The 12,206-nt window shown below is 39.7% G+C and overlaps 1 protein-coding gene across 2 annotated transcripts in view; it reads right to left on the bottom strand.

The window, feature by feature from the left end:
- The window catches only part of LOC115100359, a 181,193-nt gene that overhangs the window by 121,512 nt on the left and 47,475 nt on the right, over positions 1-12,206 (bottom strand). For both annotated transcript variants that reach the window (XM_029618776.1, XM_029618777.1), the window contains one exon: positions 3,155-3,210. In XM_029618776.1, coding sequence (XP_029474636.1) covers positions 3,155-3,210 — 56 coding nt within the window. The remainder of the gene's footprint in view (positions 1-3,154; positions 3,211-12,206) is intronic.

The following is a 12,206-nucleotide window of genomic DNA, read 5'->3' as shown; positions in this document are numbered from 1 at the left end:
AGCTTGAAATTAAAGAAGCGGCAAAACATTACTCCAACTCCCTAGAAGTACAAGATCTAGGGATCCTCATAGATTGCGAATTCTCTATGAAATCCTGCGTTAAAAAATCATAAGCGATGGTTACTTTAAATTAAATATCCTCAAAAGATTAAAACTCCTCCTATTCCCAAAAGATTTTAGAACTTTTTTACAAGCACTTGTCTTATCAAGATTAGACTACTGCAATTCACTATTTTTAGGCCTACCCATACATATTACAAGACCATTGCAACTTCTGCAGAACTCTGCAGCTAGACTCTTGACAGGTACGAGAAGATCCGAACATATCACCCCTATATTAAAAGAACTTCATTGGCTACCGGTCAAATACAGGGCCTAGCATAAAATCTTGTCCCTAATTCACAAAACCCTTTACAATAAAAAAATCGAATGACTAACCTCATCACTTCACCTCCACATCCCTTCAAGAATTACTAGATCAACCAGAACAAGGATGTTACCAATTCCTTCCCCCAAAATTGTGCATCTAAATAAATAAAATAAATAACTATCTCTATTGCTGGACCCTAACTATGGAACTCTATTCCACAGGAATTACGATTAGAAGCAGACATCAAATTATTTAAAAAGGGGATTAAAACTTGGCTTTTTAAACAAGCCTTCCAAGAGCTGTTAACATAATGACTTCAAACCACTGAATTTTAAATAAACCTTCCAAGACCTGTTAACATATTTTTTATTTTATTATCTCTACTCTTACTATACTGCCTCTCTAATTGCTAAATTTTATAATTACTTAGCCTATAATTTTAGTTTACTATTTTAATTATTTACATTATGAAACTATGTATCTACTTCCTTTCTTCTTTGGAAATGCAAATATTTTTAAATGAATATTTGCTAAGTACTGTAAACTGATTTGATATGCTTGCATGAAAAGTCGGTATATAAAAATTATTAGATAAAATAAATAAATAAATAGATCCTCTTCAGTAAACACTGAAGAAAAGAATTTGTTTAGTCTTTCTGCAATGGAATTATCCTCCCTTTAACCCCTCTATCATCTAATGGTCTAACCTACTCCCTTGCAGGCTTTCTGCTTTGGATATATTTTAAAAAAATGTATTATGAGTTTTTGCTTCTATGGTCAACTACTTTTCATATTCTCTCTTAGCCTATCTTATCAATGTCTTACGTTTAATTTGCCAGAACTTATACTTTATCTAATGCATTAACAGAGATCTCTCCTATGTGCTGCAGAGTGCAGATAAAATCTGATAGTCACACTGTGTCTCTGTCTACACATACTGAAATAAATTTTCATTAGTGTCTCCTATGACACAATGACAAGAGGGCAACAGTTTCCAACAGCTCACCATGCTTTCTGCTAACTTACATTTTTTAAAATAAACCTTTTCTTTGTCTCTCAGAAATCCAATAAAGAAGTATGAGAACAAAATGGTAAATACTCAAAGTTCAGTCAGGCTGTGATAGGATAGATGAAAGAGTTGTCACCTTGATTGATCATGATCCTTCTTTGTTCCTTCCCTTCCCTTCCCATCCCATCCTTTTCAGTTTTGCTTGTCCCATAGACTTGAATGGATCAAAAAATGATGAAGATGAAAATTTTAAATATTTTTTAGCTCCTGTCCATTCATTTTATTTGCAAGAAACCAAACTGAAAGACTTTTTTTTAGTTTGGATTACCCATTTGTTTCAAATGAATTTGCATTCCTACTAGTATCTAGCTATCTTGGAATCAGTCTCTAAAAGGTTTTTTTTTTTATAAATCCTAATATTTGAAAAATTCTGCCCCTCTCACATGAAAGTTTACCTGGTTAAGTCATTACCCAGCTAAAATTTAGCTGAAAAAAACAGCATAGGAGCGTACATGCACGGGCATACATATGCGTGCATGTTATAAAATCAGGGGTCGGTGCGTGCAAGGGGGTGTACAATTGTGCACCTTGCGCACGCTGACTCCGTGCTGAGCCGCGCTGCCTTTCCCTGTTTCCTACCCCCCACTCCACCTTTCCTTCCCCTAACTCCCCCGCCCCCAAAAATATTCCTACACTGTTGTGCCTGCCTCGGGCAGGTACATGTTTTGTGCGCCAGCCAACTGCCAGCGCACTGCCAGCGCGTGATCCCCCAGCACAACGGCAAATGGCCGCTATGCTGGGAGCCTCTGACCCCACCCTACCCCACTCCTGGACTGCCCCGACCCCACCCCATCCCCCTCCTCGCCCCTTTTTGAAAGCCCAGGGACTTAGACGCATCCCGGGGCTTTACGCGTGTCACTGGGCCTTTTCAAAACAGGCCCGGTACGTGTAACATTTTGAAATTCCAGCCCATAATAGGGGACATTCTGCAAGCATGACTATAATTTAGCCAACTAGCACTAGCCGGAAAAACTTAGCCAGATATGTCTAGCTGCAGAAAATGCTAGCCTAAATATAGCCATATAATTTTATTTGGGTAAAGTTATCCAAGTATATTCAGGGTAGGCTAGGTTCTACTGAATCCCAGGTAAAGTTACTTGGATAACTATGTCAGATTATATTTTCAGTTACCAGATTATTGAATATTGACCTTTTGCATGTAATTTGCAAAAAGTCTGATCAATAGATTCTCCTAAACACAGTTGTTCATGAATTCTACAAAACTATAAAAAATGTAGGGGCCGTTATACTAAAGTGCACTCACATTGGTCTTATCAATAACAAATGTGTTTATTGCACATACTAACAGCTGAAGTCAATGACATGCAAATGAGGCAGAAGAACACACATACTTTATATGTGGATATCACAAAAATTTAAGTGCACCACCCTAAGTGTAATTAAATTTTTTTATTAATATATCTTTGAAGCAGTTTGCGCACATACATTTTCAAATAGATAATGGATAATGAGTTATTTTGCATAGTTTTGCATCTCATCTTATTAGCATAGATTTCACATTAAAACTATTGCAAATCAATTTATGCACATTAATAGTGCTAACACACAAACTGATTTTTGTGCACTTGCACTTTTAACTTACATTAACATTATAGCGTTAATGCACTTTAGAGCAATGGCCTTTCAATGCATTTGGATAAATGAACATGTATGACCTAACAGAACTTTTCAAGAAAATATAGTTACAGACTCACCAATTTCAAATTCTCTAGAAGTTTCCCAGCCTTGATAGGTGAATTCTTTTGCAAATCTGTTGAAAAAGAAAATAATTTACAACCATCTTATATCCTGATATAATGCAAATTACAAACCAGAAGAAAAACTTTTAGACCCAACAGCTCTGATCTTTGTGGTCTCCATTCCACTTTTCTGTTATTTGCTGTCTTCTCACAAAAGCAAGAAGCCATTTTAATCTAACTTTTCTCTATGAACAGTTATGGTACTTTCCATATTTGACATTTGAAACAGAAGTAAACAATGGAAAGGGGCTCAAGGGCTGCAAAAGCACTTTACATCCCTTTTTATGCTTTCCAACATAAATATTGGTGAAAATGTATTTATTTATTTATTCATTCATTTTGCCACAAGTGTATTATGACCAAAAATGTACGAACAAAGTGACTTCTATATTTTATGTTTTGTTCTGGGTTTTCTGTTTGTTCTATGTACTTACAATAAGCTTCAATAAAAATTAATATTTGAAAAATGAATTATCTGTAGGCGCAATAGGTCTTTGAAAAAGGGATTGGAAATCAACGAAGTGGTAGCAGGAAAAAATGTGAATATCTCAGAGTTTCAAAACTAGAAACAGCGGGTCAGTTTTTCAAACCTCCATAAAATGCACATTGCTAATGTTTTCTATAGGAAACAGATGCTGCAGAATATTGACCACAGGTATAGGCATTAGGCAACCACCTTTGGAATCAAATTTTCATGGGCACCATAATGCCACCAGTGTTGCCATATTGTCAATCCAGGGCTGCAGTCATGCTGTTGTCCTGTTGGCATCAACTCAACAACAGCAATAACTTCAGGAAAGGAAGTTCAGTGCAGGGCCTTCTAGACCTTGTCTTCTCAGATGCCCTATAGTAGGCCTGTCCTTCCGCCCACTCAGGCTTGTTACCATGGAAACCCATATGAGGGGCAGAACAGCAACAGAGTCTCTGAGCATTCATGAACTGGCAGGTCCCACACTGAATTTCCTTTCCCAAAGTTGCTGCTGTTGTCAGGTCAGTGTCCATATATGAAGACAGCAGGGGCCCTTCAAAGTGAGTTGAGAAGGGACATCAGGAGATGGGGCAATTGATCAGGGGGTCTGACCCAGCATGGCAATTTCTTATGTTCTTATGTTCTTAAGCAATGGATTCCCTGATAGTTCTGATCTTTCACTGCCCTTATCATACTTACACCATTGCCTGTCACAAAAAGCTCAGGTTCTCCACTATCTGCAGGGACTGGTCATTTAGGGCAATCATTTTCCCTACATTGAATACTGCCTGCCTCCTGCCCAAGATCAGTAATACAGAGCACAACCTAATAACCTCTAAAGTGGTTTGCTGCTTTAGATGCATTGTAGGGGGCTGTTGGCCTGCTACCTGACTGGTGGTTATGGCCGTAGGGTCATCTTGAGAAAAGATTTCCCCTTTTCAACCCTTTTGCTACAGCTTCGGCTTTGAATGGCAGAGAACATAAGAACATGCCATACTGGGTCAGACAAAGGGTCCATTGAACCCAGCATCCCGTTTCCGACAGCGGCCAATCCAGGCCATAATAACCTGGAAAGTACCCAAAAACGAAGTCTATTCCATGTTACCGTTGCTAGTAATAGCAGGGGCTATTTTCTAAGTCAACTTAATTAACAGCAGGTAATGGACTTCTCTTCCAAGAACTTATCCAATCCTTTTTTAAACACAGCTATACTAACTGCACTAACCACATCCTCTGGCAACAAATTCCAGAGTTTAATTGTGTGTTGAGTGAAAAAGAACTTTCTCCGATTAGTTTTAAATGTGCCACATGCTAACTTCATGGAGTGCCCCCTAGTCTTTCTATTATCCGAAAGAGTAAATAACCGATTCACATCTACCCATTCTAGACCTCTCATGATTTTAAACACCTCTATCATATCCCCCCTCAGTCGTCTCTTCTCCAAGCTGAAAAGTCATAACCTCTTTAGTCTTTCCTCATAGGGGAGTTGTTCCATTCCAATTATCATTTTGGTAGCCCTTCTCTGTACCTTCTCCATCGCAATTATATCTTTTTTGAGATGCGGTAACCAGAATTGTACACAATATTCAAGGTGCGGTCTCACCATGGAGCGATACAGAGGCATTATGACATTTTCCATTTTATTCACCATTCCCTTTCTAATAATTTCCAACATTCTGTTTGATTTTTTGACTGCCACAGCACACTGAACAGACAATTTCAATGTGCTATCCACTATGATGCCTAGATCTCTTTCTTGGGTAGTAGCACCTAATATGGAACCTAACATTGTGTAGCTATAGCATGGGTTATTTTTCCCTATATGCATCACCTTGCATGTATCCACATTAAATTTCATCAGCCATTTTGATGCCCAATTTTCCAGTCTCACAAGGTCTTCCTGCAATTTACCACAATCTGCTTGTGATTTAACTACTCTGAACAATTTTGTCTCATCTGCAAATTTGATTACCTCACTCGTCATATTTCTTTCCAGATCATTTATAAATATATTGAAAAGTAAGGGTCCCAATACAGATCCCTGAGGCACTCCACTGTCCACTCCCTTCCACTGATAAAATTGCCCATTTAATCCTACTCTCTGTTTCCTGTCTTTTAGCCAGTTTGTAATCCACGAAAGGACATCGCCACCTATCCCATGACTTTTTACTTTTCCTAGAAGCCTTTCATGAGGAACTTTGTCAAACGCCTTCTGAAAATACAAGTATACTACATCTACTGGTTCATCTTTATCCACATGTTTATTACCTCCTTCAAAAAAGTGAAGATTTGTGAGGCAAGACTTGCCTTGGGTAAAGCCATGCTGACTTTGTTCCATTAAACCATGTCTTTCTATATGTTCTGTGATGTTGATGTTTAGAACACTTTCCACTATTTTTCCTGGCACTGAAGTCAGGCTAATTGGTCTGTAGTTTCCCGGATCACCCCTGGAGTCCTTTTTAAATATTGGGGTTACATTAGCTATCCTCCAGTCTTCAGGTACAATGGATGATTTTAATGATAGGTTACACATTTTTACTAATAGGTCTGAAATTTCATTTTTAGGTCCTTCAGAACTCTGGGGTGTATACCATCTGGTCCAGGTGATTTACTACTCTTCAGTTTGTCAATCAGGTCCACCACATCTTCTAGGTTCACCATGATTTGGTTCAGTCCAACTAAATCATTACCCATGAAAACCTTCTCCAGTACGGGTACCTCCCCAACATCCTCGTCAGTAAACACTGAAGCAAAGAAATCATTTAATCTTTCCACAATGGCCTTATCTTCTCTAAGTGCCCCTTTAACCCCTCGATCATGTAACGGTCCAACTGACTCCCTCGCAGGCTTTCTGCTTTGGATATATTTTAAAAAGTTTTTACTGTGAGTTTTTGCCTCTACGGATAACTTCTTTTCAAATTCTCTTAGCCTGTCTTATCAATGTCTTACATTTAACTTGCCAACGCTTATGCATTATCCTATTTTCTTCTGTTGGATCCTTCTTCCAATTTTTGAATGAAGATCTTTTGGCTAAAATAGCTTCTTTCACCTCCCCTTTTAACCATGCTGGTAATCGTTTTGCCTTCTTTCCACCTTTTTTAATGTATGGAATAGATCTGGACTGTGCTTCTAGGATGGTATTTTTTAACAATGACCATGCCTCTTGCACACTTTTTACCTTTGTAGCTGCTCCTTTCAGTTTTTTTCTAACAAGTTTTCTTATTTTATCAAAGTTTACCTTTTGAAAGTTTAGCACGAGAGCCGTGGATTTGCTTATTGTCTCCCTTCCAGTCATTAATTCAAATTTGATCATATTATGATCACTATTGCCAAGTGGCCTCACCACTGTTACCTCTCTCACCAAATCCTGTGCTCCACTGAGAATTAGATCTAAAATTCCTTCCTTTCTTGTTGGTTCCTGAACCAATTGCTTTATAAAAATGTCATTTATTCCACCCAGGAACTTTATATCTCTAGCATGTACCGATACATTTACCCAGTCAATACTGTGGTAATTGAAGTCTCCCATTATTACCACACTACCAATTTGGTTAGCTTTCCTAATTTCTCTTGGCATTTCACTGTCAGTCTCACCATCTTGACCAGGTGGATAGTAGTATACTCCTATCACTATAATCTTCCCCAACACACAAGGGATTTCTACTCGTGAAGATTCGGTTGTGCATTTGGTCTGGTGCAGGATGTTTATCCTGTTGGAATCTATGCCATCCCGGACATAAAGCGCCACACCGCCTCCCGGGTGTTCCTCTCTGTCATTGCAATACAATTTGTACCCGGTATAACACTGTCCCATTGGTTGTCCTCCTTCCACCATGTCTCTGAGATGCCAATTAAGTCTATGTCATCATTCACTGCTATGCATTCTAATTCTTCCATCTTACTTCTTAGACTTCTGGCATTAGCATACAAACATTTCAAAGTTTGTTTTTTGTTTGTATTTTCATTCTGCTTTTTAATTGATAGGGATAAGTTAGAATTTATTAGCTCAGGTGAGTTTTTAATTACAGGCACTTGGGCTACTTTTCTTATTATTGGAACTTCACTGTTGGGATACCCTAATTCTAATGCATCATTAGTATCCTTTGAAGATACCTCTCTCCGAACCATGCACTGCTGAGTGACTGTCGGCTTTCCCCTTTGTTCTAGTTTAAAAGCTTTTCTATCTCCTTTTTAAAGATTAGTGCCAGCAGTCTGGTTCCACCCTGGTTAAGGTGGAGCCCATCCCTTTGGAAGAGACTCCCCCTTCCTCAAAAGGTTCCCCAGTTCCTAACAAAACTGAATCCCTCTTCTTTGCACTATCGTCTCATCCACCCATTGAGACTCCGGAGCTCTACCTGCCTCTGGTAACCTGCATGTGGAACAGGGAGCATTTCAGAGAATGCTACCCTGGAGGTTCTAGATTTAAGATTTCTATCTAAGAGCCTAAATTTGGCTTCCAGAACCTCCCTCCCAAATTTTCCTATGTCATTGGAGTCCCCAGATTAGTACCGCTGCCCTGATGTCAATACTAGTAGATGGTGTTTCTGTTGGTGATGCTGCATGCCAACATTTGATAGATGCCCCAGTACCTTACATCAATTGATGGCCTTGCTGCAGTGAATATATTGAGGAAAACATGGGTCTTCTCTTACTTTAAAGTACCTCTAAACAATGGATATCTTTATCAATCTCTATTCTGCATCCCTGGGGGCTGCTGGTACAAGAATTGAGGTTGAGGGTGGACTGTGAGGAAAAAAGCCAGGAGTATTGCTCACACTGTCAACCTACTCTGCCTGTTCTTTCTGGGGGTGGCTCTTAAACAACTGCCTGTATCTCCCACTTCTGAATCTCCTAACTAGAGGCTAATATGCTACTGACTAGAGCTCCCAAAATCTCTTTGGTAACTAGTTTTTCAATATCTTTTGATTCAGAGAATCCTATATATGATTCTTCCTCAGAATCAGTTTTTAAAAATACTAACTCCATTACCTCAGACGGTATCACAATACAGAGGGTGTCCTTTCAAAATTGTTCTCTATTTATTAATATCAGCAACACATACATAGAAACCATGTACTTACAATATTCTTTTAATTTATTCAAAACACTTTCAATAAACACCTATCTAGACAATTAAAACTTTATTAGCACACACACTCACCATACATACTGTTTAAACACTTAGGGGTAGATTTTCAAAGGGGTACGTGCGTATCCTACGCACTTACCCCCCGAAAACCTACCCCAAACCCCCCCCTGCACGCGCTGAGCCTATTTTGCATAGGCTCGGTGGCGCACGCAAGCCCAGGGATGCGCATAAGTCCCGGGGCTTGCATGGAGAGGCGTGGCGGTGGCGTGGCAGTCATGACGCGGCATTTTGGGGACATGGTGCGGGTGACACGACGTTTCAGGGGCGACGGCGCGGGCGTGGTTTCGGCCCGGGGGTGTTCCGGGGGCATGGCCGCGCCCTCCGGAAAAGCCCCCGGGTCAGGTGATGGCGTGCCAGCAGCCCGCTGGCGCGCACAGATTTACGTCTGCCTCTGGCAGGCATAAATCCGGTGCTAAAGGTAGGGAGGGTGGGTTAGATAGGGGAAGGGAGGGGAAGGTGAGGGGAGGGTGAAAGAAAGTTCCCTCTGAGGCCGCTCTGATTTCGGAGTGGCTTCGGAGTGAATGGAGGCAGGCTGCGCGGCTCGGCGCGCACAGGCTGCCCAAAATTGGCAGCCTTGCGCCCAAAATTGGCAGCCTTGCGCCCGCCAATCCCGGATCTATTGAAATCCCGCGTACTCTTGTTCACGCCTGGTGTGCGAACAAAAGTATGCATTCACACTAAATTATAAAATCTACCCCTTAAAGTATTGCACAATATTTTACTTTTTAACATACAAAATTTGTATTACAAAATTTCCATTGAATTCGTTATATATATTTATTTATTTATTTAGTTATTTAGTTATATTCTTTTATATACCGACGAACATTGGGAACATCTCATCGGTTCACAGTAAACGAAATGCAGCAAACGAGCTTTACAGAGAACAATGAACAATCATTAAAAGGAAAACTAACTTAAAAGAGAACAAGCAAAAATATGGACATTAATTTAGAGAGAACTATAAAGTAACTTAAAAGAGAACTAGCAAAATATGGACATTATTTAGAGAGAACTATAATCAATCAAGAGAGGGGCAAGAACGAGGTAGGGAAAAGGGGCTGGTATCTTTACAGAGAACAATCAATAAAAGGAACTTTGTTTTACAGAGAACTAAAAACATTTGATAAATGGGGGACAAAGGGCAGAAAAGAGGGGGCTGGTAGTTAAGGTGGTGACTAAACTGCGAGTAAAGAGAAAGGGATTAAGAAGTACAGGAAAAATGGTGCATTGCAAGAAAGAAGGGGTTCAAAATATGGGGCAGGAGGGCAGGAGGGCACTTATGAGTAGGCTTGGTAATAATAATAATAATAATAATTATTATTATTATTATATAATTATATTATTATATATATAATAATTATTATTATATTATTATATAATAATAATAATAATTAAAAAAATAATAATAATAGTAATAATAATTACTATTATTGTGATCTCTTGCTAATATATATTCTTCATGGATCTCATTTCCTTCATCAGTATGGTCCTCATCAATGTAGTATTCATCTAAGGTACAATACAAATCTCCCTTTTTTTCACCCTATTTCATAAGGGCTTCATCAGGGACAATACATAAATTCTATCACTGCATCCTTTCTTCAAATAGTATCCTAGTCATATCGCAATGTAGCTCTCTTAACTCCAATCAACAAGATGGCTCATTCAAATCCAAGCCGTTACTTCATATCTTCATACATAACCATTTGCTTGCAATAACGAACTTCAAATATCACGATAGTTCATATTCTTTAATTCAATTAAATTTATTTGTAACCAGAACTGATGTATTTTTGTGAATGACGTATTTTTGTGAATGACGGAGTAGTATGTCAGTCCCTGTTAATTCCAGCTTCAGATGGCTCTCCCACCTTATCCCCCTGCTAAAAAACAAGAGGGAGAGGAATAGGTAGTGGTGGGATATGCACTCTCAATTTCTAACAGTTGGCTTCCTCAACTGGGTTTCTGCAGCTAGAAAATGTTTTTTTTTCAGGGGCAGGACTCCATATTTTATCACTATTACTAGTACTGCTTGTATTTCTGACAGGCTGGGCTGGCTCTGCAGCAACACCCAATCCTCTGCCTCTGCCATTCCCTCCTCTCTCCTTTCCTCATGGTGGCATGATGGAATTAAAAGTGGCAATTCCTACTGATGGTTTTGATGTCACAATATAGAAACATAGAAACTTAGAAATGACGGCAGAAGAAGACCAATCGGCCCATCCAGTCTGCCCAGCAAGCTTCATACTTCTTTCCTTTCATACTTATCTGTTTCTCTTGGCTCTTAGCAACCCTTGGTTCTATTTCCCTTTCACCCCCACCATTAATGCAGAGGGCAGTGATGGAGCTGCATCCAAGTGAAATATCAAGCTTGATTAGTTAGGGGTAGTAACCGCCGCAACAAGCAAGCTACACCCATACTTATTTCTTTACCCAGACTATGTTATTCAGCCCTTATTGGTTGTTTTTCTTCTCCCCTGCCGTTGAAGCAGAGAGCTATGCTGGATATGCGTGAACTATTAGTTTTACTTCTCCCCTGCCGTTGAAGCATAGAGCTATGCTGGATATGTGTGAAGTATTAGTTTTTCTTCTCCCCTGCCGTTGAAGCAGAGAGCTATGCTGGATATGCATTGAAAGTGAAGTATGCATTGAAAGCCACATTAACTATCAACAAATATTGAATAAGCCTAATAATTGGTAATATCTATAGCCTATGAACTCTTCGTTAATTTTACATACTCTTACCCACCCCTGTTTTTTTGGGGTTTTTTTTGTTTGTTTGTTTGTTTATTATTTGGAGATGGCAGCCCTCCCTCCGTCCGCTCCATGAAGGTGGAACACCAACCACTGGCCACTGGCATCCCGCTCCGTGAATGCCTCTGTGGCTACTGCCACTCTGTGCAGTGTTTTGCTGCCTCCTCTTTATACACGTCCTCTAGACCTGATGGATCCACAATGTTTATCCCACACCCCTTTGAAGTCCTTCACAGTTTTAGACTTCACCACTTCCTCCGGAAGGGCATTCCAGGCATCCACCACCCTCTCCGTGAAGAAATACTTCCTGACATTGGTTCTTAGTCTTCCTCCCTGGAGCCTCAGCTCGTGACCTCTGGTTCTGCTGATTTTTTTCTGATGGAAAAGGTTTGTCGTTGTCTTAGGATCGTTAAAGTTTTTCAAGTATCTGAAGGTCTGAATCATATCACCCCTGTTCCTCCTTTCCTCCAGGATGTACATATTTAGATTCTTCAATCTCTCCTCGTATCACATCCGATGAAGACCCTCCACCTTTCTGGTTGCCCTTCTCTGTACCACTTCCATCTTGTCTCTGTCTCTTTGTAGATATGGTCTCCAGAACTGAACACAGTACTCCAGGTGAGGCCTCACCA

This window comes from Rhinatrema bivittatum, chromosome 10 (assembly GCF_901001135.1).
Source record: "Rhinatrema bivittatum chromosome 10, aRhiBiv1.1, whole genome shotgun sequence".
Lineage (NCBI taxonomy): Eukaryota > Metazoa > Chordata > Amphibia > Gymnophiona > Rhinatrematidae > Rhinatrema > Rhinatrema bivittatum.
Note: the sequence above shows the minus strand (reverse complement) of the source record. Positions and strands in the feature narration are given on the sequence as shown.